Here is a 26,581-nt window from a genome sequence, read left to right as displayed (position 1 = left end):
TTCTCTTTTTTTCTTCTCACTCTTACATTCTGTTTTTCCAGGATGCTGAAAATAGTGGCTTATGCTGAAATATTTTGTACAAATCTAAAAGAATGAAAGACCTAAAGGAATGTGGTATTTTAAAAGAATTTATGGGTGGAGATTAATTTCAAACACTAGATCATGTCTTGTTCCCATTTATGTGGCCAGTGTGGTGGGGAGGAATAAAAGGAGTATTATTCTACCCCTCCCTGCCCTGCTCCATCCACAATGGCAACTCTTTTGTCAAGAGACTATTAATTTTTTGGTGTCTTGTGAGGAGAAAGAAAGAAAGTAATGATACAGCTTCTCTCCCTTCTTTCAACATATCATCCAGAAGAACTGGTTGTTGTACTTATGCTAGTTAGGAAAATATAGGAGGCAGTTAGACCTCCTTTATTGCAGTGTTTAGGATAGATCTTGAGTCAAAAGCTTCCATTATCTTAATAAATTATTGGTTCACTTCAAATGTATTAGTATGGTAGGAGTTAAAATACTACATAGCAAAGTTAAAAACCTTCTATGTAAAAAGATGCAAAATTTTCCTTGTATATATCTTGTTTTTCACTGAGGAACCATGTTTTCTGTATTCTCCATATTGGCATTTACTGACTTTTGATGTCTATACCGTGTAGTGTTCTGTGTGTTGGCACAGAACATACATATAAATGCATAAATCTTCAATATGAATACTTGGATCTTTCTTAATCTTACATATATCTGTGTTAACCATCAGTAAAGCAGAAAAGCAAGTTACAAAACTGAGCAGCTTAACTGCTCTAGGAGAAAGGACAAAATCAAATACAAACAGTGTTTGTAGATGGAGTTCAGCTTCTTCTGAGTTGCTCAGGGTGTTAGGAGCCATTCTGCTGCTTGGGACACAATCAGGCATTTTAAGGCATCTCCATAATATGTTGTAGCCATAATCAGGAGTTAAAGACCTGTGGCTTTAGCTGAGTGTTGGTCTATATATGTGTGATACAAAGCTAGAAGAAACTTGATTTTTTTTGCTATTTTGCCAAGCAAAATCATAACTGCTATTTGGAAACCAGGCCTTCAATTCCTGTTCTTCCTGAGACTGAGACTCACCCTCTGGGAAGTAGCACTAAATTAGTGTAATGTACTTATCAGTGAGTGCTTAAGAAGAAACAGAACTCTTATCATAGTAATTAGAGGTGTTTTAAAGCATATTAAGCATAGACTGATGCTCATTTGTTTTTCCTTGGAGTCCCTCATATTCTGCCTATCTGGGATTCAAAAGAAATTGAAGTGGGAAGCAAGAGCTTTGCTTTATGCCATTGGTGTGGAGTAGACAGGGAAGTAAGATACATGCAATCTTTAGTGATGTTAGTAAGGTAAAAAGCATCTTATCACAAATCTATGAGATATATTGGATACATTGCAAAGAAATCCACAAATGGTCATGATATTATGGAAAATAGTGGTTGCTTTGATGTCAGGTTTGTAGTCTTTTGTGCAGTAATTGAATTATTAGAAGCATTCCAGACTACTTTTTAAGCTATGAATAAAATGAGATTTTTAGTGCGCCTAAAAACCCCACACTATTTTTAATGGTTTTGTTTCTTCATATTTGTGAATTCTTTTGTCAGAGTAATCAGTGTCATCCTGGAAACTCTCTTGAAATATGTAGTTTATCCTGAAAACTGTATTTAATCAGTTGCCAGGTCTTTAGTTTCTTTGTGACTTCCACTTCTTTAAAATGAAAGTTTTTTAGTAATCTTTTTTTGTAGTTCAGTGATTACCATTTGTTCAAATTTGTCTTTTTTATGTGTGCTTGATGTGGTATCTTTGTGTGGTATCTTAAAAAGGATAAACTAGTGTTCAGGTTTAGGGAAAAACAGTATCAGCTAATAGTTTGGGCAGGAAGATCATCTAGTTTCAAGACCTCTGCCATGGGCACGGACACCTTCTACTGGACCAGGTTGGTCAGAGCCCTTGAAAACTGCCAGGGATGGGGCATCCACAGCCTCTGTGGGCAACCTATTTCAGTTCACCATCCTCACTAGGAATAACTTCCTAATACCTATCCTAAACCTACCCTTGTTCAGTGTAAAGCCCTTGCACCTTGTCCTGTCCCTACCTGCCCTTGTAAAAAGTCCCTCAACAACTTTCTTATCAGCCCCCTTTAGGGAGGTTGAAAGGGGCTCTAAGGTCTCCCCAGAGCCTTCTGTTCTCCTTAACAACCCCAACTCTCAGCCTGTCTTCATAGGAGAGTTTTTCTGAGATACAGAAGGACAACAAAAGGCCAGGCCTAAAGAATTTTCTACATAATTGATTTTTTAAATGTATTTTTATAGAAAAATGGGTAAATATATCAGAATGTTTGGTGAGCTGTTAAAGAGTTTGCCAGGAGCTTTTATCTGCTGGGGTAGAAGGAACTATGGAGTTCTGAGGATGTACTTTTAGATCTTACCTCACTCTCCACTGAATGCAGATTATTCTTTATAACTCACAAACCTCCTTTTGTCTTCTCCATCATCATTTTCCTTAAGAGTGTCAGGCAGCTGCTCCAAGTAGGTTGCCTACAGATATGGTTGAAATTTCTGATTCCAAATCTGGGATCTGCAACTCGGTTCCAGCCTTTTCCCTACCTCATACACAGTTACCCAGTGATGCCTCCATGACAGCCAAGCTGCAATGGAGGTAGGGTTGTAAACAAGTTTGGGAGAAAGACTGATAATTTCCACCTCTGCTTGCTTGGCCCAGATGTCACCTCCTTAGATACTCACCTCCTTAGATATACAAATGGCATTGTCTCTCTCTTTCCAGACTTCTGTTTTAAGAAAAATAGGTGCTATATGGTATTACCTTTTACAGTTGCCCCTTTTTACCCATATAGCTAGTGTTGCTTTAACTTCATTTATTCCTATCTTAAAAAATGTATAAGGCATGACAGAATTCAGCGATAAACTTTCATTGTATTATACTATTCTAAGAATAGTATTATGAGGGTAATTCTTCTAATAATTTCTAATTCTTCTAATAATTTCTGTTTTGTCCTGCTCTCAAAGGGCTATTTGAATGAAGGAATTTTCTCCAAAGTAATTGGAGTTGGCAGAGCAAATCCTGATTATTTGTATCTTCCTTCTACAGTGAAGGCTGCCATAAGCCTTAATCTTCAGAAAAATTTCCACCAAAACACACTGGTTTGGTATGGGTTGTTTACCAAGAAAAATTCAGTTGAAACTCCAGATCTGGGCAAATCTCTCTCTGTTTGCTTAGTCAGACATCAAGGCAGGAATGTTCTCACAATATGTGGAAATAAAGACAGATTAATTAGCTTTGTTTCACTGTCATGAAAACTGCTTCTTCTGTTTTTAATTATAAGAAAGTAACAGTGAGTTTTTTGCACTGATGGATTTTTTTGTGGGTAATCTTTTCATGGAATTAACATTAAAACCCCACAATTGTTAGATGTTTTGGACTAATGCATACATCCAAAAATTTAATTGTAAAATGCATGCAGGATGTGAGATTACATGTTACAGTCCCAGAGGCACTGAGGTACCTCACTGAACAATCTATAATTGCTGTTTGCTGCTTCATTTAGCATTAGTATGTGATGATGTGTATGGATGAATATTTATTTATGTATATGCAATACATATATTTGTTCTGTTTCTTCTAGCATAGGTGTAGATCTTGAATGGATTATTTCCTCTCTGAGTAGAGATAGCATCCAACTCTGGTATGGCAATTTAAAAAAGAAAATAAATAAAATCTTGTATCATCTATTTTCTATAAAATCTAAGTAAACATCTTAAAATTTTCCATGTGTCCAGAAGTACTGCCTTAACAGCTGAAACATTTTGGCTTCTCTTTTGATACATCTCTGTGAGTACATGTTGGGATCACCTCATTCATAGGAGTTAATCAGTAATTTGTTCTTTCACATTTTTACAAATAAATATTTAATTTAATAATTTTGTAGATGTACAGAAGCCTTATTTTTGCCTTCAGTGTTTCTTCAGCTCTTTCCTGATATTTGGATGCTCTTTTCAGACACAGGTTTGAGTTTCCTCAGGCAAATGGGAAATCGGCCAAGCTGATTCCCACTGGCAAGTTGTCCTTACCAGGAGATTTTTTTTTTTTCCCTACAAGAGGAAAAAAATCTGTCAGTTTTTCTCTGCTTTCAGAAGGAAATGATGGTCTCAGTTGAACTTGGGGCATAGCACATACTTTGTTTTTTTGAGGATTATTTTATTTTTCTGTGAACATATCTAGTGAGAACCTTCTTTCCTGTGGCCAGTCAGTGACTTAGACCTCATTATAAACCTTTGGTCCATTTCTTCTTTATATAATTGGAAGGAGCTTAGAAAAAACAAACAAACAAACAAAATGCAATACTTATGGATTAAATGCTTTTTGGAAGTTTAGGGCTAGGATTAATTTTGAAATTTTGTGGCTGGTTAATGAAATGTTACTGATTTTCACCAGCAATTTGTGGTGTAGGAAAAGATGCACATTTTTAATTTCTCTATGCCTTAGGTCATAGTGAGTCCGGTTCCATGTTTGCATTCAGAAAAGAAGAAAATTGTTTAATGGTTTACACATTTTATTTGCTAAAAATAATGATGAAACTTAAATTTATGCAGTGTTGCTCATGTCTTACGTTCCTTTTCCTTTTCTTTTCTCCAAGATGAATATATAATTTTTAGGGTTTTTTCCTTATATTCAGATGTTTGAAAATATTGATAAAATCTATGAGTAGGAACCAACTACTTCTAAAAATATAATAAAATAAATTTTATATGAATTTTTTTGCTTAAAATAGCTAAAAATATGGTGGTTTTTAATGTGCACTTCTCTGGAGTTATACCAAAATTTTTCATTACCAAATGAAATTTTATTACCCAGTAATACAGAAGTCTTTTGTGAAGTTTCTTTTTGTAAAAGAAAAGGACCTCCAATAAACTTGGAGAATAAATTTGATATATAAAAATAGAAATTCGGTTTTAAATGATTAGTATAAACCCCTTTATTTTTCTGTGACCTACAGGCAAGGATTTTATTAGAGTCAAAGCTAAAAGTGCACAGATTTTTTTCTTTTGGACTCCCTCAGAAGGTTTAGGCCAAATTATTTGAAAGTTCTTTCATGTTTTTCTGATTGAACTGTGTCCTATTTTATCTCTGTTATGTTGAAAATTTTCCTGAAATCCCTAAACTTGTGATCATAATCTTCCTACGCCCTGATAGTCTCTTGTGCAGTGGAATTAATTAATTAATTAATGTTGCCATGCTAATTGTTGTCAGTTTGGTACATCCTCTCATCCCCTCACTTTTGAAACATCACGGAAAATGCTAAATCCCTTTTTCTCAAATTAATTTAAATTCAGATGGAGCTTCTGGAATGCAAGCAACTGTTGAAAATTAAGCAATTAGCCTGCATGCTTAAGAAAACCACATCCACCATTATGGTTTATATATTATTCTGATGTTATTGATCTGAAGTGTTTAATTAATTTTTGTGAATTCATTAGCATAAATAATTTTCAAACCATACCAAAATTCTCTGAACTTTTCATCTGAGAAATTCTGATAGTGACAGTGAAATTTAAAAGTAAGATCAAGCATGGCACATGTTAAGGTGGAAGATTATTGTACTCTGCTTTCCTTTTTTTTTTGTCTTTTTTGCTTACCAAAACATTGTGCAATACATTTGAAAAGTGGCTGGGGTTAGGGGGAAGTGCTGGTAATTAAAGGAAGGGCTGCAGCATTTCCCTGTTTTAGAAGGGTAAAGTTCCATGAGGAAAAAGAAAAATAGTCAACAATTGCAGAATAGAGAAATGGCTATAATTTTTCAGAATAGAGAAATGGCTTGATGGATGATCCAAACTACTTCTGGGTGTACTGTACACTAGCTTAGTTCTCTTATTTGCTTTATATACATTTGCAAAAACAAATATCCAGAAATTACCGTACCATTTTAGAGCTCATTTATAACATGATAATCTACACCAATTATGTTAGGTCTTCTAGAATGTTTTTCAGCTATGCAGTATAATATATATAATTATAATTATAATCCCAGATTTTGAGGTTTTAGGCAAGAACCTAATCATAGGGCCCTACACAGAGATCTCCCTTAGGCAGGATTGGTTTTATACATTCTTTACATACAGCATGTGATTTTGCACCTGCATTTTTGGCCGTTCTAAACATTTCTGATGTATATTCAAGTAATTTGCCAGCTCCTGACTAACTTCCATTATAATTTGAAAGCTTTCGGATATACAGCATCCGAACTCTGGTAATATGAATATTGCTGCTCTCCTGGGGGAATACAGGTCGCAGAGCATGTTAGAACAGAGGATAAAGCACTGTCAGCTGAAGAAACCTGGCTGAAAACAACCTTTAGAACAACCACACTCTGTCTTTGGTCCTTTGCAGAGCCACCCTGGTTGCTGGAACTCAGGATGTCAAATGTAATAAATGGACATGGTAGCCGAGTCATGTGTTACATTAGTATTTCTTGTATTTTCTAGCAGTTTGGAACATGTGTTGGAGGATATTGGCTTCAATGATAGTCAGAACATTTTTACAAAATATTGACAAGTTTGAACATCTTTGAGAAAGGGTCTTCAGGAAGAAGGAAGTACATAATTTCAAACTTGCTTATTTTTCAAGTTCTCTACACTGCTATAATTCTGAACCCATTAAGTGAAAAAAAAAAAAAAAAAACAAACCAAACAACAAAACCCACAGCATTAGGGATTTAGTTACTGCTGGCAGCTTGGAGAACCAATGCTACTCACGCAGCAGTTAAAAAAATTTAAGGTGGCTCTAAACTCAGGGAATTTTTTTTTTTGCAATATACATAAAATCCACAGACAAGATAAATAAAGAAAAAGTTAAGGTAGTGTAAAGATATTTACATCCATAAACCTTAATTGAAATGGGATTATAATTTTGGTTTACTTTCCATTTTCACTTAGCTGTTTTTTTGTGTATATGATTCAGTGAGATAGCTAAGACACATTTCATTAATGCACAATTTAACAAAGCAATTTCACATTGTTAAAGTCAGTTGATTTAGTGATTAATTTATTTGTTATGCTTGCAGATAAAAAATACATTCATATAGTGTATATTAGTGTAACTAATTACTGATTTACTTGGATGCTGATACAAATCCCTTTGTTATTGTGATTCATGGTTTATAAACAGTTTATAAACAGAATTAAATGTCAGTGGCTTTATTAGAGAGAAAAACTATAAAGTTTGTAGCATGAATGCAACAGTGTATGATTTGCCAAGGTAAGAGCGTGGCTGAAGCTGTCTGATGAGATAAAGATAATGAGTCCATGTCCAAGGTGATTATTTCTGTTTTACACCCATCTTGAGCATTGTGAAAATTTTTTTCAGTCTCTGCTATATTTATCTTCAGGAGGTGAGAGTTTTATTGGTTCCACTGCTTTTTTCTCAAATGAGGTGTTCTCTATTAGAAGCTCAGCAGAGATACCCTTTTGCCAATCTTGAATTCCTTGTAATTATGACTTGCACAAGAGGAGTCAGTCAGATTTTGCAATTTGTGGTGTTGATCCCTCATAAGGATGATGATGCACATTAAAACATTACCCTTTGGTAGTTAGGTCTTGCTCTTAATGGGAAACACCTTATTTAGCATGCACTTAATTTTTCAATATCTCATAAATACATTAAAATGTAAAAGTCAAAGAAATTGGGGGAAGAGAAATTTCCTAAGTCTTAAAATTATATTAAAATAATAGCTAAAATTATTTATACTGTGACTCAGATTCCAAATTCAGGGAGTCCTTTGAAAGTTCGGTTTCTATTTCCTTTTTTCTGGCATGGTTTCAAGCTGATTCTTGGTAGCCTTTTCCCTCCTTCCATGTTCACTGTGATGAACTAAAGGAGTTGCACTAGACTTTTTTATGGAGATATGGAGTATTCCTGAAGAATAGGGAAATTTCTCAAAGTCAGTTTTGTGCTGTCATGTGGATTTATCCCTTAATTATTTAACAATTACAAGTTGCTATTCTGTTTGATCTATAAAGTAACACTATGTTTTATCAGATTAATAATTGATAAGTTTTACAATCACAAAGGTAATGCTAAATACGCAGTTTTGTCGATATGTTTCAGGATACCTTTATCTTCATTCTCTATTAGCAGGATAAAATGGGATCATAATGCTTTGCATTGCTGTGATCCCATTGCAGCCTACACCTTCCTTGAGGGGGAGGTGACCAGCAACAGGACATGAAAAAACAGAAGGAAGTTGCATCAGAGCAAGTTCAGATCAGGCATCAGGAAAAGGCTCTTCACTGGGAGGCTGGTTGGTCAGTGGAAGAGGCTTTCCAGAGCATGTTTTTGTCATGGCACCAAGCCCATCAGAGGTCAGGGAGCATCTGGATGATGCTCTTAGTGATATGGTTTAGTTTCAGGTAGTCCTGTGAGGAGCAGGGACTTGAACTCACTGCTTGTTATGTACTCCTTCCAACTTGAGAAAATCTATGACTCACTTTATTGCTTAAAACTGACAATGCAGTTTTAACAGAAAAAAAACATCATACGAGTTTTATTAATTAGCTCTTACCTCACTGGCAAAAGCAAAACCAAATCCAAATTAAGCTAAATGACAAATGTTCTGGATCGGCAACTTTTGTTTTTTCCCCTCTAAGTAATACTGTGTGTCTGAGCACTCTCATTTGAACCTATTTGAGACAGGGTGATTAGTATCTCTGACAAACACCAGCAAAGCATGTTGCCACATAGGAAAAGACAGGAGGCCTTCAATTCCCTGAATTAGGCATCAACAAATCCCCTGCTTTTTGTCTGCCTAATTATAGGAAAAGCTAAAGACATGCTAAGTACATCCCTAGGAGCTCTGTAGGCGCCTTGATGCTAATCAAGACATTTGAGAGCATGGAACTTGATTTCAGGGTCCCGATAGAAGTGCTCTGAATTTACTCTGGGCTGTTTTGCACAGTGCTCTGAGGTATTATAGCAACGCTGTGAATTTTCAAAGTAATACTTAATTCAATAATCACTTCCAAGAATAGGTATACCAGTCTGATCTTCAGAAATCAGTATATTCAAAAACAATCCAAAGCTTTTGTCAACAGAATATTATTTGATGAATTAGTGTGATTTGCTTTTTTTTACAATTTTTTTTCTTTTTTACTTCCCCTTCACTGCAGACAATTGATTTAGAGGGGTTCAAGCTGTTCATGAAGACTTTTCTGGAGGCAGAGTTACCAGATGATTTCATTGAACACCTTTTTACATCATTTAGGAACAAAATCTCTCACTGCAGCCCATTAATTAAAAACAAACCACAGCACCTTTCTGGGGGTAAGTAATAAAAGCAGTACTTAAAGACCTAAAGGTTCCCTCACCCTGCTGTTTTACTTCCAATAGCTGTAAATATGTGGAATTCTTAACTATGTGTTGAGGGATTTTGTTTCTGGTATTTGTGAAATTAGAAAAACTAACTCAACCATAATAGGAAATACTATGAAAAGGAATGGAAATTAAATGGTTTCGTCTTTTTAACTCACAATAATGATGCAGCTGAGACACCAAGTGGACATTTTTTGTCATGTTCATGCTAATCAAATTGCTATGGTTACATGTTCTTGTTGCCTACTCTCCTGTGCAATCACTTAAAAATCTTCAAGCTTCATGCAGGAGGCTCCTGCTGGTGCTCAGCCATCTCTGTGCCAGTTGCTGCTGTTGTTCTTAACTGTCTAGGTGTGATTCTGTTGTTATTAATCCTGCACACTTAGCAGCTGCCAATATGTTAAATGTTGGGTAAGTGTTAGTATATCACCAAAAGTGATTTTGATTTCAGAGGACACAGCTAAATTCTGCCCTGTATAGGCTGTACTTAGCTTTCTTCACTTTCACTGTAGTTCTCTTTGACATATTTTATTCCTATGTGTAGTAAAAATATAAGAATGATAATTATTGTAAGATCATTATTAAGGATAGTGCTGTTACTGTTGTTGTTTCAACTGTATGTTAAGTTTCTTTCTGTGATGTTGCCTCCTAAAATATTTTTCTCCTATACAAGTTTGTCAAGAGTTTTTAATTTTTTTCTGTTACTAAGTACTTTAGAGATAATATAATGTAATACCAGTTTAGGAAGCTTCCATGTTTTTAGCATAATGCCAGAAGGACCATTTGATAAATTGTTACATTCAAAACATATTCAGAGGGGCAGTCCAGTTCACCTTGTGCAAGAATTGTTTGAGCTTGAAAATATACTGACTGGGTTTATGTTGTAATTAAATTTCATGGTTTAAATGAAATGTTAGATCCTGATAATTTGTAAATTTTAAGGGGAAAAAACCTGTGCATTGGTACATTTTGATGTGCAAATGGAAACTATGGAAACACTTGGTTTTGGGTACCTATTAATTTTTAAAAGTTACCAATAGTGAAGAAAAAAGCTTGACTGTACTGGAAAATAACTTTGTCTGAAATGGAGGGGTAAGTGAGAGCTAGAGAAATGACAAGGAGAGTAGCAGGGTTCATCAATCCGTCAGGTATGTGCTTGTTTTACACTTAGTCTCTTTTGATCTACTCATGTCTGTTTATCAACTGTATTTTCAGTTAAGGTGTCTGAAGAGAGATGGAAACAGATGCCAGGTAAGCAGCAGGACTGGAACTCATCTGTAAGTCAGTGCATTGCAGCCACCCCTTCCCACTTCTGATTAGGAAGTAATAATTTAGCCTGTATCTTGCAGCTGATAGGTTAAAAGGTACCTTAAAATTTTTATTTATTTTCATTTGGATTTCAGCACTATTTATTTTTGAGAAGAGTTATCCCAGGTTTTATAATCCTTTTTATTTTGTGAGTATGAATTGCGTAAGACCGCAATATAAACTATTTCTGTAAGTTGTGTGATTAAAGCTAACATTTAACTGAATAAAATATTGCAGTGTCTTAATTTTAATGACATTTAACTGATATGAAAACTCATCAAACAAAACATTGACTTATTAAATATTTTTGTTCCTTTAATATTTACTTTTAGTGTTTATTGTTTGCTGAAACCATGAAAATGAAATTAATTCCAAAATACGTTGTTACACACCAATTTGCTCTTTTTTACCTTATTTTATTGTTTTAACATGTGTATCTCATAACATGCAGGCATACCTTATAAAATGTAGGCTTTTGAAGACGTATCTGGATTGCAATGAAGTTTTTTAAGCTAAATTTAGGGAGAGAGGGGACAACTCTCAGTCAGTGAGAAATGTAGCAACCTTGCAAAGAAAGTTTTCTTACTCCTTTCTCTGTGTTCTGCTGTCCTTTCCATTTTCCCTCATTTTGGTCCTGCAGATACTAATGTTGTACTGAAATAAAAAGTTTGGCAATTTTGAAACTTTCATTCCAAGTGGTACACTGGAACTGTTATTAATCACAATGTCTGAGCAATTGTTATGACTATTATTTAAATTCTAAATTTATTTTCTCAGTAGTCTGTCACTGAGACTTCTGTGTTTTAAGTATGTGCTGCACTGACACACATCTGGCTGTGTTTTTGGGATAACAATTCACTTGGGTATTGGTAGAGTTTTCATTGACACTAAAACATCTTCAATAGTGTAGTTGTTGTTAATCTATAAATTAGATGAAGCTTTTACAAGCACAAGAAAGTGGATGCAGACTTGGGCAGGGATTGTTTTTAATACTTAGGATCTAGTATGGTAGGACAAAAATATTCACCAAATTGTTTTGTAGTCAAATGAAATCAGATCAGCACAAATAAAAAAAAAAGTTTATGCCATTCCCGTAATTGGTGGGAGGGGTTTTTTGGATAGTTTATTTTAATTCTACTTTAGATAAATAAACTATGAAAATGAACTGTTTAAAACTTTATATTTAAATTAAGAAGTAACCTGTGATTCAGATAAAACAAAGATGAATGCATGGAAAATTTCCGTTTTCATTTTCTGCTTGTATCGTGTGTTCAGACTAACAAAGGCTATGGGTTGTTTCCAGGTCTGAGACTTAACAAGGGTACCTCTACATCCAGACCTCCTACTCCTGCCAACTCACATTTGCCAGACATGATCCAGCTGAAGGATATTGTTTGCTATTTGTCATTGCTAGAAAGAGGAAGACCTGAAGACAAGCTAGAATGTATGTTCTTTTTTAATTTTAAATATATATTTCTGTTAGCCATCAGATATTTTGTTTCTGAATTTAAGAACCAGTTTTGAGCAGATGGATTATAAAAATATGGGTCCAGGTGACCCTTATTGCAGAAATGATTTTTTATTCTGCTAATGTTGAGATTTTAAATGAAATTTGTTCTATCTAGCATTTGCTAAAATGAGGAGTAAGGATTGTACGTTCTGTAGTTACAGTAATGCTCTCTATACTGTCATGTCTTGTTTGGTATCAGATCTGAGAAAAACAGACAAACTATATGTTTACTTAGAGATCCATAGGTGGGGTGAATAACTGCTACTAAACATCCTAATTCAAACAAAGAGTAGTTGCAAATATAGGCTGTGGGCTCTATAATGGTATTGAATGCTGAAAAGCCAAGAATGATCTAAGTCTGCATCACTATTGGGAAGGAGTGTTTGACACAGGAAGGTAGAAATTCTTGTTTGGTTGTTTTGCTTGTTTGTTTGGTTTTTTTTTAATTAGGGGCCTGGGTCATTAAAATGCAACACTACTACCTGTTTAAAAAATCAAAAAGACAACCCTGTGAGTTTGATCTATAAATTGGAGGAAAAAAGAAGAAAACTTGTTTCCTTATTGTGGAGTTTCAGAAGTCAGTTTCTCATGTGGCTAAACAGTCAGACCAATCATATAGTCCTTATTGAGGAGAAGTATGCTTCAATATACATAACTGGTCTGTTCATTAAAGATCTGCGGAATCAGGCTCTTATATGCAAAGTAAATGTTCAGTACATTAGGATGTGGAAACAGTATTCTGCTTATGCCAAAATAATAAATTCATTACAAGGTTACATGCTGCTGAAGTATCTTGATGTTTTGTTAACCTGTAGCTAGTGTGCTGTGGCAACTTTGTACTTCAAGGTCACAGCAAATCCCCCAAATTTGGTAATACTGTTTTGGTATCACATGAGTAAACTATGAGAATGTAAGTGTGAATGCACATTCAGAACACAGACACAGAAACACAGATCCAAGGACTGAATTTAACTTACAGTGTAGTAACTGCTGCACGGTGTCAAGTTATGCCAGCCTTAGCGGAGCTCTGAGGAGCTCGATGCACAAACCACGGCATGAAATAGAGATCACTTGCCTCCCCTGCTGTCAGGAGCTGGTACAGTGGAAAGGAGGAGAGACAGGAGCAATGATAATTACAGTATGGGGATTTTCCATGAGCTTCCTGCAAAGGGAGCTGCATGGGCAAAAGACTGCGATATGTGATTTAAGAGCAAGTGACCTAATATGTGTATGGTACTTAAATATTTTGTGTATTCAGGGTCAGTTGTATTTGCTACATATAATTCTGGGCATAGTTGTTTAAAGGGTTTATTTTCCTCTTTATCATACAGAGTTGACAAAGTTCCTCTTTTTCAACAGAGTTGAAATACATACGTATTTTCACTTTTTAGTGTCTAAATTTCAGGTTATACTGCACCATCGTATGCAGACTTTTCCCTTGATTTCAGTTGAATTCTCATTATAAATTAATGGTATAATTTAACTCTCTCTCCAGATTTGAAAGCAGTAGGTCCGATGGCTGTAATGTAAATTATAAGTTTGTAGCAATGAAGGGAAAAAAACAATTTTCTTTTCTTTTTTTTTTTTCCAGATAACAAAATTTGGAAAAAAATGAGTCATAGCTGAGTGTGTGAAAATTCAATTCAGGACATGCAGAACATGAAAGTGATGCTTTCAATTAAAATTTGATGTAGGCTGGAGGATAAACTGCACTAAGAGTTTCATCTTTGGATCTATATGATCTACAGATTTTCAGAGATTTATAAATATTCCAGAAGATAAATGGATTTTCTAACCTATTAAGAGTGTAGAGAGGTCTTGCATAGTGTGAACTTCACCTGTTTGGCATGCTCAGTGTATCTATTATTCATAATCTATGTATGACCTGAATATAAGAAAATCCCAAGCATTCCTCACAGAGGTACACTGAGAGGACATATCTTATGTTTTAAGGTTAAATTGCCATGTAGAAATAGAAATTGAGTGCACAGTCATTCTAATCAGGTAAGGGGATGGGAAAAGAAATAGAAAAATTTGACTTGGGCTCTGGAATTTTCATCAGAACTTCTTCTTGGTTGTTTGTATCATTTTGTTGTTGGTTTGGTTTTGGTATTTTTTCTCCTAGAATGTGTAAATCAAGAACATGAATATTTAGCAGTGCATGAATAGAAAAGAGATTGCATGCCCCACCAGTAGCATAGTTTTCAGAATCTAGCCAAGAGCACAGATTGAGCCTTTTTGCTACCCTATGCCTATGTAATTGGAAAGACTTTATTTTGACAAAGGTGAAACAGTTATAATTACACTAATGTCTGGTTTTAAACGACTGATTAGAACTACTGATTCATTTTAAAGGAAAAAAAAAAGTTGTAAGCACTACTGCTCTGGAGTGGGTAAAGGTCACAGAAGTGCTAAAACTTGCTGTAAAACATTATCTCAACTACTGTCTAAGAATCACAGAGGAGGAGGAAGGAGAGCCAAATAATTTTATCTTTATTGTTGAGTGATTCACTGATTCATCCCCGTGGAAACTGTGAATGCCTAATGGTACCTTTGCCAGACAATATTAGCTGTCAAGCTCTGAGAAGCTTTGGTGGAAGGTGTACTAGCAGGGGTAGTACCAATCTCTGGTGACTTTTGACATTAACTTGTTTTACACCGAAGCAATTTTGCTGTGGTAACTCTAGGGAAAGAAGGATATTTTATAGGTTTTCCTAACCTGTAACTAATGAATCATGGGCCTTTGTGGCGTGAAATAGTGTACTGCTGTAAATATAATCAATCTTGTATTACAGCTCTGAAGAGCAGTGCAAGGTAGTGGCAAAAATTGCTGAAGTGGTAGAGAGGTATAGGGCTTAACTTCTTTCCACACAGTTAGATGATCCACTCATTCCCAAGATGGAGGATATAAGTGAAACAAACCTATACATATAACAGTTTTTCTGTAAGTCCAAAAATGATCAAATTCTTTCTGAACTTTACTCTCTAATTGCTAATACTTTCTTCTTACTTCTCATTATATTTTTTTCCTGAAAATTATGGTAAGCTTTGTTTTTTCAATTTTCTGGACTGTAGCAGCATCTGCTATGGATCCAGTGTGGTAGGATTCCTCAGTGTTAAATAGGTTGTATGTTACATTTCCAGAGACATCTGATTGGAAACAGATTACTTGTGTTCTGCTGTTGATGAAAGCATTACATTGTCCTGGAACCACCACTAAATGGGCGGACTTCTTCGTCCCTAAAAAATAGGTGTAGGGGTAAAAAAAAAAATGGTGCTTTTGAGGAGCATGGTGGGTATTTGGATTTCAGAGTTTTGACTAACTGTCCTGAAAGTAGGGACAAAGAGTGGTGTATTTTTAGGCTTTTGGACTTCTTTTTAGTCTTCCATCAATATTCCTTTGAAAGCTTTATGGTTTGCTGCTTCCAAATATCTTGGTAATGGCACATGTAACCCTGCTTTTGGCTGGCATCAAGTCATGATACAATCTTGAAAGCATATATTTCTCTGGGTATTGCGAAAATATACCTTTTTGTCCATGTGGTTCCCCAGAATGTTTGGAGTACATTTTGAGGCTGATGAAGCAAGTGTGGTCCTGGAAGAAGTCATGCCGGCACTTTGTGATGAATGTTTATTGTTGGACTTGGATGATTAGATATTTAAAATATTAATCCTGTGTTTCATTTAGGTGGTCAGAAAATAGTTTCTAGAGCAACCACTGTTGAATAATGAAAGCTGCAGCCAAGGGAGAGTAGCATTGTACCTTAGGCAGGTTTACCAACATTTGTGACCAATTGTGTGTTACCCTATGTTTGGTGAGATCACAGAGAAGGGCCTTTTGCTAGTTCTCATGGAGACAGATCCTCTCTATAGGGAAGCAAAATCAAATTCACACACCAAATTAGCTGTTAGGGTGATGGTGTGGAAAAGGTGCATCTCTGGCTAGGATGTCTTGTTGGAGGCACTGTGGCAGGGTAGTTTGCTGAGTGAACCTTTCACATGGTGCAGCTTGTTTGGAGGGTCTATAGCTAATCTGGTCATTAAACAAAAATGTTAATATTTGTCCTTTCTTTGAAACTCAGGCTTAGTTGTTTTGTGTTTGGTTTGGGGTTGGTTTTTTTATGAAAAAGAGATGTATTTGTTGTGTTTTCTAATTGAGCTTCCTTCTCTCTTTGTTTTCTTTTCAGTTATGTTTCGCTTGTATGATACAGATGGGAATGGATACCTGGATAGTTCGGTAATGTTTTTTATGTACTGCATTGTAAGAGTATGTCAGCATGACAAAACTATACAAAACTACATTAGTTCTAATCAAATTTATATTTATCCTAAATTATTAGAGGCAGTATAAAATATAGTCAATAAAAATTAATTCATTTGAAAATTAATGCCTGAGTTTTCTTTTCCAATGAGAAATGCTGCTTCTACAACCATATAAATTTGCAGTTGCTGACACTGCTGTCATGGAGTTCTGTTCTATAGTCTTCTGAGTTTTAATGATACTACTGTAGGGGACACATTAATATGATTCCAGCAATTCTGGTATGCTGCTGGGAGATGTGTATGAAAGCACATTTTTAAAGATTTCATTAAAAAGGTGAAGTATGAGAGTCACACAGTGGATTTATATGGAGAGATTTCACAACTTCCATGGTATTATGAGGAATGGAGGAACAATATTAAGGGCAAAGTTTTGAGGAGTAGGCCAACCAAATGTTTGAAGAAAAGTCAGAGATATGGAAATAATTTTAAAAAATGTAACTATTTTTTTCTGATACCTAACAGAAACAAGTGTTTTATTAGCAGTGTTCTTTTTTTTTTCCTTTGGGTTTTTTTCCCATGTTCTTTTGTATATTCTGGAAGGAAGACAGCATAGAATGGATTGGTAAGGAAGAGGAAGTGATTCCCATAAGTTGTAGGGAAATAGGGAAGCAAAATTATATATGGATGTAAAATAAATATGGCACCATAATATTAGGCAATATCACGTTGGGTTAGATGCCTGGATACAAATGAGAATTTAGAATGGTCCTAGATAAGCATTTGAGCATGTTTACAAAGCAAAAGCATATATATAATTCTAGAAGAGCCCTAGTGATACATGATCAAGGCAATACTATAGTGGTAAGAAAATAAATCTGTAGTAGTTTACAGAATCCACTCTATGCCTTATTTCTGTTAGAAATTTGTGATTTATATAATTACTGTAAAAATAGTTTAGAGTGATGGAATTTAAATATTACATGATCTTTTCACAGGCTGGAAATTGGATCGTGAAAACATAGGTGCTTGAAAGATAACTAGGAAGGGAGAATCTCTGACTACTTTGAATTACTTTGATTATGGGGGGCTGTATTTTGCCTCCCTGAATGCTTTGTAGTCTGTGCAGAACCTTTTGCTAGTGAACAAATTCACTTGAGAATACAGCTTCCAGTGAAAAGAGCATTTCATCAGGGATGTTGATGAAATAGTGTCACTGAATGCAATATAGTTGACTTACTAGTTTCTTGCAGTAGAACTTTTCTTTTAAACTTGCATTAAGTATCATGCATTTTCATTCATCTCTAGGAGCTGGAAAATATCATTGGTCAAATGATGCATGTTGCAGAATACCTTGAATGGGATATTACTGAATTAAGCCCGGTATGTATCCAGTTACCACAATTTTTTAACGTTGCTAGAAACAGCTATCATAATTTTGTGATATTTCATATCCACGTGGCTTTCCATGGGTGAGTATGGTAGAAATAAGAAAAGCCTGTGTTCCACTATAAATTAGCATTGTGAATTAGCACTGTTACCGGTATTTTGCTGTTTAAATCTGATCTATGAAATGTTCAATGAATGTAATAATTAACTTCCATAACCTAACTGGTTTGTCTCTGAAATTTCTTAAGAGTGAGTGCACAAAGGACACAAGTTGGTTTGGGACATTTAGGTGTTAAAAAAATGTAAATGTGAGTATAGGACTTTATTTTCTGAACTGTCCATGCTCATTTGACTACAGCTACCATGCAAGTAATATTTTTCTTATTTTTTATATGAGAGAATTGGAGATCTGCACATGTCCTAGCAAGTTCCTGTATTAGAATATAGTAATAATAAATTAGAACTTATGAGAGTTTTCATTAAATTGTAGATTCTTCATGAAATGATGGAAGAAATTGACTATGATCATGATGGCACTGTTTCTCTGGAAGAGTGGATCCAAGGAGGAATGACAACAATCCCGCTCTTGGTCCTTCTTGGGTTAGAAAATGTAGGTATTAAATAGTAGCATCAAATTTCTGCTTGCATGTTGACTGTGGCCTTCAGGTTAGTTTCTCTGTGGCCTGTATAAAGAATGACTTTGCTTTACTCCTCTTTACTGTGGCTGAATGACATGCAAAGCACAAAGTGTCATCAACACCACAGAACCACTGGCAAGTTTAAAGCACCACCTACTAAGCTGGCTCTGGAGCTGGTAGTTATAAAAAGCTGAATAATTTTTCCTGCTAGCAACACGTTAATTCCAAGCTGCAGTATTATCTGCTAACTGTGTTTTACTGCCCATGTATATGTTACAGCAGGCTTGGAGTAGTGTCTAAGCTTCTCAGCATGGTACTGGGTTGTGTGGCCTAACTACTGAGTCACAGAGCAATCCAGGTTGGAAAGAACTTTTGGGGATCTTCTGTTCCAGTCCCTAATTAAAGGCAGTGCCACAGACTGAGTTATCTCAATCAGAGCCCTGTCAATCCTGGATAGTTCCAGTGAGGTGGATTCTACCAGTACTATGGGCAAACTTTCCTTGTGTTAATTGTTCTCAAGGGAAAGAGTTTTAGTTCATGTGTGCAGATGGAATTTATTCTGCAGCAATTATTGGTTGCTCATCTTCTGTCATAATACATCCCTATGAAGATCTTCTGTCTCTGTAACTACATTAGTATAGTAAGAAGCAATATCGAGGGGGACACTTACACCAACAGAGTATTGCGAAAGATGAGCTTATGTTCTCTGCATTTACAACCTCACATTAAAGGTAATACAGATGTAGTATGATCAATTTTCTACCAGTTCAATGCAGCTGTTTTAAGGTTGGCATGTTGTCAGTGCCACCTGCTGTCCTATACTTGAGCTAATTTTGAGCTCATCTATTGAAGCATGGGTTTCAACTGCATTTCTGCTATTCGAAAGAAAGCCTTTTAATCTCTTTTTAATCTATTTTCTTAAGTAATTTTCACATATTGAAAATAATAAATAATATTTATTTTCCCCATTTGGTGCAATCTAGACTGCTCTAGTTGCTCTATGCTATTTTATTTGCATGAAGAATGCTCGGATTGATACTTTGTGTAGGATAATATGTAACAAACGAGTTTATTGAATGAAAGATATATTAGTCTTGAAAAATCTAATTAATTAAATTACAAGTAAAATATCTGAATTGAAGACAGCTTTCAATGTGTCTGGATCACTGTAGTACTAATTCCTTAATTCTATATGTGAGATGGAGTAAGAAAAATGTTAAATTACTGTCATGAAAAAGCAGATCTTTATCAGGCTGAATTCTGTTATTTCCACAGAATTACTCTAAACAAAGGCCTGGAAATGTTCTCAAACAAGCATTATAGCAGATAACTGATAGTGATTTTCAGTACATATTTTTCTTTCATCACAGGTAACATAGGTGTTCTGGGAGTATTTTTCAGTCTCTACATTTCATAATTTGAAACTCCTAAATTATGGCATAAATTAATGCAGATCATTCTGTAGAGTTTATTTTCATATTAAAGCAAAAGCTGGTAGAAAGAAGCTGTGTTTTCAAGCATTTTATCCTTTTGAATATTTTTACTAGTGTTTAGATATTTGTTGTGCTTTGCATAGCTTTACTATGGAAATACTAAGAATGCATAAATAGTGATCAAAGTTCTGCAGTCTGTTATTGGCATGGGTCAGTGTTTCTGTCATCAAGAGTATTCCTAGTATTTGATGCATTTAAAAGACAGAAATGGACAGTCATGGAAGAAATACTGTAATAGCATGCAAAATGTCTTATTATCAATAAGCATAGTTTATGTAAGCTCCATTACCTACATATGAGCTGATTTGCTAGTAATTTTCTAATGATTCACTAGGACAAGATGCTGCCTTTTAAAAGGGCTCCTGTTTTTCTTTTTATGTTTAAAACTGCTTATTAAACCATCGCATTATATGTAGAGAAAAGCAAAATTTTTAAATTTTTCATTAAACCAGCAAAAATACACTACTTCCATTTGTTCATAGTTGAATAAAATTGTATTTTAGGACATTGAAAAGTGAAATCAATACTAATGCCTGTCTGTTATTTAGTGTAAACTGATAGCATGATTTTGATGGTTTTGCAGCCTCTAATGTATTATCCAAGCTCTTCATTCCATTGCATCAATCCCATTAGTGGGATGCTCTTATTTCTTTTTGCATGCCATTGTTAGATTTTGCAAACCTAGCTTCCCAGGACTCTGCTTTCTGAGTGTCTGTCTACTTCCTCTTAGTTATGGTAATGAAAAATAAGATAAGAATCTTTTGGACTCACTAATGAAATTAAAAAGTGCTAAAATCTTAAGGTTTTCCTCAAACTGATTAGTATGTGAAAATATGAGGCATAACCTTCTGGATTATGCTCTTTAGACACGTCCAAGTAATCTTCATATGTTGTAAATCAGAGGGAAAAAAACCAACAAAAAAACCTGTCCCCCCCCAACTCCAAAGCAAAACCACAAAAAACCCCTAACAAAACGCACACCACAAAGAACCCACAACCAAACTATTCTGTCACCTTCTGTATTGAACTCGCGATGACAAAATTTTAAATCCAAGAGATCAAGTTCAGAGCTTGTCCAGTATGACAGTGACAAAGAACTGTCATTATAGTTTATTTAAATAAATGATGATATGAGTGGAATATTTAATTTGTTTTGGGTTGGGGTCCATTAACACTGGAATGTACTTAACTGTTGTATAGAGCTTGTACGAAGATTTTCAGCTGGTCTCATTTGATGTGCTAATATCAGTGAAACTATGATAATTTAGTTCAGTTGCAGATTTTCATAGTACTTCCAGAATTCAGCTACATTGTTTGTACTTAATCCTTAGTTTCTTATAATAGCTATATACAAAGGTCATATATCATGTAAAAGTTCTTTATTACATTTAAAGTCTTTCAATCAGTTTTTATTTCATGCTGTATTAGATGATTAGATCCTAGTCAGAATAATTTAAAAATAAGGAGCATTTAAGTGAAGTATGGAACTATATGATTTTAAAATAAAAGAATAAACAAGCCAGTGTTTATGAGCAGTGGGGTTGAGATAGCCTAACCTGTCACAGGTTTGTGGCCTTTGCCCCCTGACCTTATCAGTAATCCCTTCAGAGAGAGACAAGAGTGTTAGGCTGTAACTACAGGCATTTACCAGCCACCTGTTACCAAGTCAGAGAATTAACAAGGAAATCTGCCTGATTTCCCTTTTGCTTTTTCTCTCTCTCTCTCTCTCTCCCTCTCTCCCTCTCTGCTTCCCCCCTCCCCAACATTTTCATAGACTTTCATGAAATTTCTAGTGCCCTTCAAATTTATTTGAGATTACTAAACTAATTTAAAAGTTGCTGGTGCAGTTTAGAGTGATGAAGATAATGGGACAAAGAGCATTAAAAAGTCTAATTTCCCTAGGAAATCAACCTTAATATCCAGTTTGTTTTAGTTTGCTGGACTTTATGTTCTGTTTCCTCCTAAGATTTGATTTTGGAGTTGTTATGAAGGTAGACTTTAGAAATACAGAATTCTGTGTCTGAGAAGGTTCCAGGATAGAAATGATGTATTTGATTTTTTGGTGCTTTTGAAGGCAGTTGATATTCTAAAGGAGCAATTTGGATACAAGATAAGGAACTTAAATAAGAGCTTAATTGGTTCTTTTTCTGTAAGGGTTCTGAGATAGATACACGTACTATTTGGCAATTTGTTTCAGAAGAAAAGCTCTTGGGTGTATTACACATGTATAATCCATTTGTAATTGGGTGACTACCCTTTTTCCCATTAGCACTGTTTAAATGTGTTCTATATGACATCTACTGAAATCTTTGTTGTTAAGACAGAGTAATTCTTACTCTGATGTTTAGTTTTTTCAGTTCATGTAAATTCTCATGTAAAGTGAGAATTTAGTGAAGAAAAATAAAATGCTATCTATGTAGGAAATTGTTATTTATGTGGTTTAAATTTTAGTAATAAATATATGAGGTATTTTTTTGCTGAGTGTCACACTTCAGTCTGGAGTTTTCACAGTCCTCATCAACCTTCCAAATTTATTTTTACATCTTAAGGCAATAGTTAGTCTCTTACCCAAACACAAATTGGACAGAGACATCCCTGCAGTACTCCTGATTCTTCTGGGAAGTGTTCTTTAGCAAATTAGTGAACATTAGGCTATTTATTCTACTTCTCCACGGTAGAAACCTTTGAAGTTTCTGACATTTTTATTTGCTTCTGCATTAATTTAAATAGATTAACATTGTAAGAGAAGGTAAAGAGTTAGCTCATTGATTGTCCTAGCATCACTTAAAATTTCTTTTGTAATCCGTGCACAAAAGGCTTCTTAATGATGGATATTGTCAGCCATAAGCATTGTACTCTGCTCTTTGGTAGGTGTTGTACAACATTATTCCACCATGATTTGATAGAAGCACTTGATTTCTCTTTTAGAGTAATTGCATGCCAGATATTTGGTCTCACTTTTCCTGTAACAAATGATTACTGCTGTCAGTGGTAGCATAAAAAGGAAGTAGAAACTGCAAGTTCAGAAGTGCTAGTGTTTAAAGAAATGCTGTATTGTAGGGAAGTATTTTATTCTCTCTCCACTGACCACTAGATGTCACGGTTGCACTGTACCTGGTGCGGTAGAGTTGCTGAACACAGCTGCCCTAAGGTGAGAGAGAAGTTTAAAACCCGCAAATGCTGCATAAAGTCAGCAATAATTTGAATTAAAGCAAATATACCTTTCTTTTAAATCACTAATTGTGACTTCCAACCCAGTTCACCTTTTAAATCAAGGTAAATTTTGGTGGGACAAACATTTGTGTAGAATTGAGACTATATTTCAATTAAATCATAAGGATATACTCCTAAAATTTTCCTTTGGATCCTCAAACAGCAAATACTATGCAATTGTACTCAAATAATGAAAAAGAAATTTTAAACTCTTTTGATTAAATGTGGGATAGAATGTTTCAGTGGGAGTCCACACTTGGCGTGCTTCTTATGGTGTATATTTCATTTTTGTTGCCATGCTTCTTGAGTTGTATGTTAAAATGGAACCAAACTAGAGACCTGCAAACATTTGTTACACCGAGATTAATCCCTTCAGGCCGGAGCTTGACATGACTGCTCAACACCTGGGCAGTTTCATAGACTTCTATTTCTTTTGTTCAGCGAGGAAGAAAGACAGTCAAGCCTTTCTTTGTCCTGAGTGACATTTCTGTAAGTCTTTTGTGAAGTGTGAGTTTTCTGGAAGGCCGAAGTTCCGATGCACCGTGCACTATTTCCATACGGGCGGAAGGCGCACTCGAGCCCCCTGAGCTGTAGCTCGCTCCCTTTGTGCCAGCTCGTTCCCAGCTGGAAGCAGAGGCCCCGTGAGGGATGAAGGAGTTGTTGTGCCGCTCTGCTGTGGTGTCAGGGCCCGCAGGGGGCGCGGTGTGCCCTCTGAGGGTGCGGTGTGCCCGTAGAGGCCGCGGTGTCCCCGCTGATGAGGGCGCGGTGTCCCGCTGAGGGCGCGGTGTGCCCCCCGATGAGGGTGCGGTGTCCCCGCTGAGGAGGGCACGATGGGCCCGCTGAGGGCGTGGTGTCCCGCGAAGGGTGCGGTGTGCCCACCGATGAGGGCGCGGTGTCCCCGCTGAGGGCCCGGTGTCCCGCGAAGGGTGCGGTGTGCCCACCGATGAGGGCGCGGTGTCCCCGCTGAGGGCCCGGTGTCCCGCGAAGGGTGCGGTGTGCCCACCGATGAGGGTGCGGTGTCCCCGCTGAGGAGGGCACGATGGGCCCGCTGAGGGCACGGTGTCCCGCGAAGGGTGCGGTGTGCCCACCGATGAGGGCGCGGTGTCCCCGCTGAGGGCACGGTGTCCCGCGAAGGGTGCGGTGTGCCCACCGATGAGGGCGCGGTGTCCCCGCTGAGGGCACGGTGTCCCGCGAAGGGTGCGGTGTGCCCACCGATGAGGGCGCGGTGTCCCCGCTGAGGGCGCGGTGTCCCCGCGGAAGAGGCTGCGCTGGCTGGAGCCGAGGCGCTGCTCGGCCCGGCCCTGTCCGCGCTGCCCTGCGGCAACTTCGCAAATGCCTTTCCTTACTGCAGCCCCGCTTTCCCTTTTGTTTTCCCTACAGGTTAAAAAAAGCCCGGGAAAAGTAAGGAGTAACTAACCTCTTCTGTGTATAAGGTGTAAAATAAATGGTGTTTCACGCAGGTATACAGATTTACCCTTATTTACAACTTGATTTCTGCAGCATCTTAAGTCTCTGCAGATGGCAAACGGTTATAGATTTTGGACAGGGCAACTCTATACTGTGGCTATTTATGAAGCTTTTTAAAACCATTTAATTTTCTCTCCTGTGCTCCCTTTTCTGTTTCTGGATGAGTGTGGGGGTGAAGGCTGTAGAAGATTTTTGGTTTGATTTCTCAAATCAAATCAGTATCTCAGAAATTAGGAGTGAGCATCCCAAACAGTGTGTCCCTTGAGTCAGGTTACTCCCTCTCCACCTGACCAAAAACAGACTTAAAATCCTTTCTTCCCAAATTGAACAAAGCAAAACGTGATACGAATTCTTTGCTAAGAGCCAACCAAAGGAGTATAGAATGTAATGATATTTGTTTTAATCTGTGTTTACTGCATAGATTAATGGAAACTTTTCTCACCTTCCCACTGATGGAACAATACCTAAAAATCAATAATAAAATTGTATTGAACAAGTCAAGTAATATTTTTAAAATAAATGGAAACAAATCAGTGAAAGAATAACAGCTACTCCATAACATCCTTCTCACTTGGATGCTTGTTCCTAACTCTTCTCATAGAAAAAACCTGAATATTCTGGTATTTTAGATGCTCTGTAGCTATTTTAAGAGGGTAAGTTTACTGGGATCAAAATTTATCAGGTATTTCATTACTTCTTTTAAGTCTTAGAATCTTGCAGATCTCTTTGTTTACCTTTTACACAAATATCTAAAAAGCTGGCATAAGTTAATATTAAACTAGGTTAGGGATGTTAGCTAAAGTCTGATAGCATAAAATTTTCCACTAGTTCTAAGGTTGGCTCTTTTATGGTTGACTTGCTTTTTAAGGTCAGGTAGCTTTGGCAATCAAATCCATGGTAGCAGGGTCAGGACCATGAGTTAAGACAACCACTGTTAACAAAATAAATGTTACTATTGTCATTATGTTTAAAAGTCTGGGTATGACATACGGAGGCTTGATTTTCAGTGATGTGTATAATGAAGTGGGGAAGAGATTTTTACTGTACCTGCCCTGCTTTGCGATCTTCTTAATGTCTGTTTTTAAACTCTTTCTCAGGATATGGAAGCAGAACTAGTTAATGTCAGTAAATGCACTGATGTGTCAGAATTGTGGATTTTATTCATACTTAAAGACTTGCATTGAGGTGGCTTTGTTTCATATTATGTCTTTTTTTTTTCTCTTGGCAATGTTTTAAAAAGTTATGTGCATACATAATCATATGCAGGACTTTATTGCATATTTTTGGCAGTGCACATGAGCAAAAATTTAATTTGCTCTTTTCCAAAAGTGCATTGTGTTTATGTAATGGATTTGCATCAGTTGCAGTCTGTAACACAGCTAAGTGTTTTAATTGGCAGAACACCCACATCAAGACTTGTTTGTTTTTCTGATAAGGAAAATGCCAGCTAAGTTAGACCATATGTTCTGTTCAAATAAGAAGCGACATATTCACATATAATGGTCATTCTTTAAAAATGAAATTAAAAGGAAAAAGTACTACAAAATTAATGTGGAAGAGAGGGAAGTTTATGCATAAGTTTGAATTTCTGTTAATTTTCCTAAACAGCAAGCATTTTGCTAAGTAAGGCTGGTCAGCATACATTTTAAGTGCTTGTGGTTTATGATTTATGTGTTGATGACCTGAGTGGTGTTAAAATTGAAGTGTACATTGTCTGCTGTTTTTTCCGCAGAAGGATTTACGTGGTCTTTGCTGTCTAATGAATAATTGCCTACTTTCAGAAGGCTTGAAATTCACATACTATATTGTAGTTTCACAATAATTCAAAAATGTGTGGAATATGATAGTAAGATGAGAAGAAAAATAGAAGTTAGAGAGCTCTGTTTAATGGAATACAT

The 26,581-nt window shown here is 36.2% G+C and overlaps 1 protein-coding gene across 7 annotated transcripts in view; it reads left to right on the top strand.

Annotated features, from left to right (window-relative positions):
* The window catches only part of DGKB (diacylglycerol kinase beta), a 377,865-nt gene that overhangs the window by 116,973 nt on the left and 234,311 nt on the right, over positions 1–26,581 (top strand). For all 7 annotated transcript variants that reach the window (XM_063152328.1, XM_063152337.1, XM_063152375.1 and 4 more), the window contains 6 exons: positions 9,204–9,357; positions 10,621–10,656; positions 12,017–12,157; positions 16,411–16,460; positions 17,792–17,866; positions 18,363–18,482. In XM_063152328.1, the coding sequence (XP_063008398.1) occupies positions 9,204–9,357; positions 10,621–10,656; positions 12,017–12,157; positions 16,411–16,460; positions 17,792–17,866; positions 18,363–18,482 (576 nt within the window). The remainder of the gene's footprint in view (positions 1–9,203; positions 9,358–10,620; positions 10,657–12,016; positions 12,158–16,410; positions 16,461–17,791; positions 17,867–18,362; positions 18,483–26,581) is intronic.

Source organism: Melospiza melodia, chromosome 1, assembly GCF_035770615.1.
Source record: "Melospiza melodia melodia isolate bMelMel2 chromosome 1, bMelMel2.pri, whole genome shotgun sequence".
Classification (NCBI taxonomy): Eukaryota; Metazoa; Chordata; class Aves; order Passeriformes; family Passerellidae; genus Melospiza; species Melospiza melodia.
This window is presented reverse-complemented; position numbering and strand designations above follow the sequence as displayed.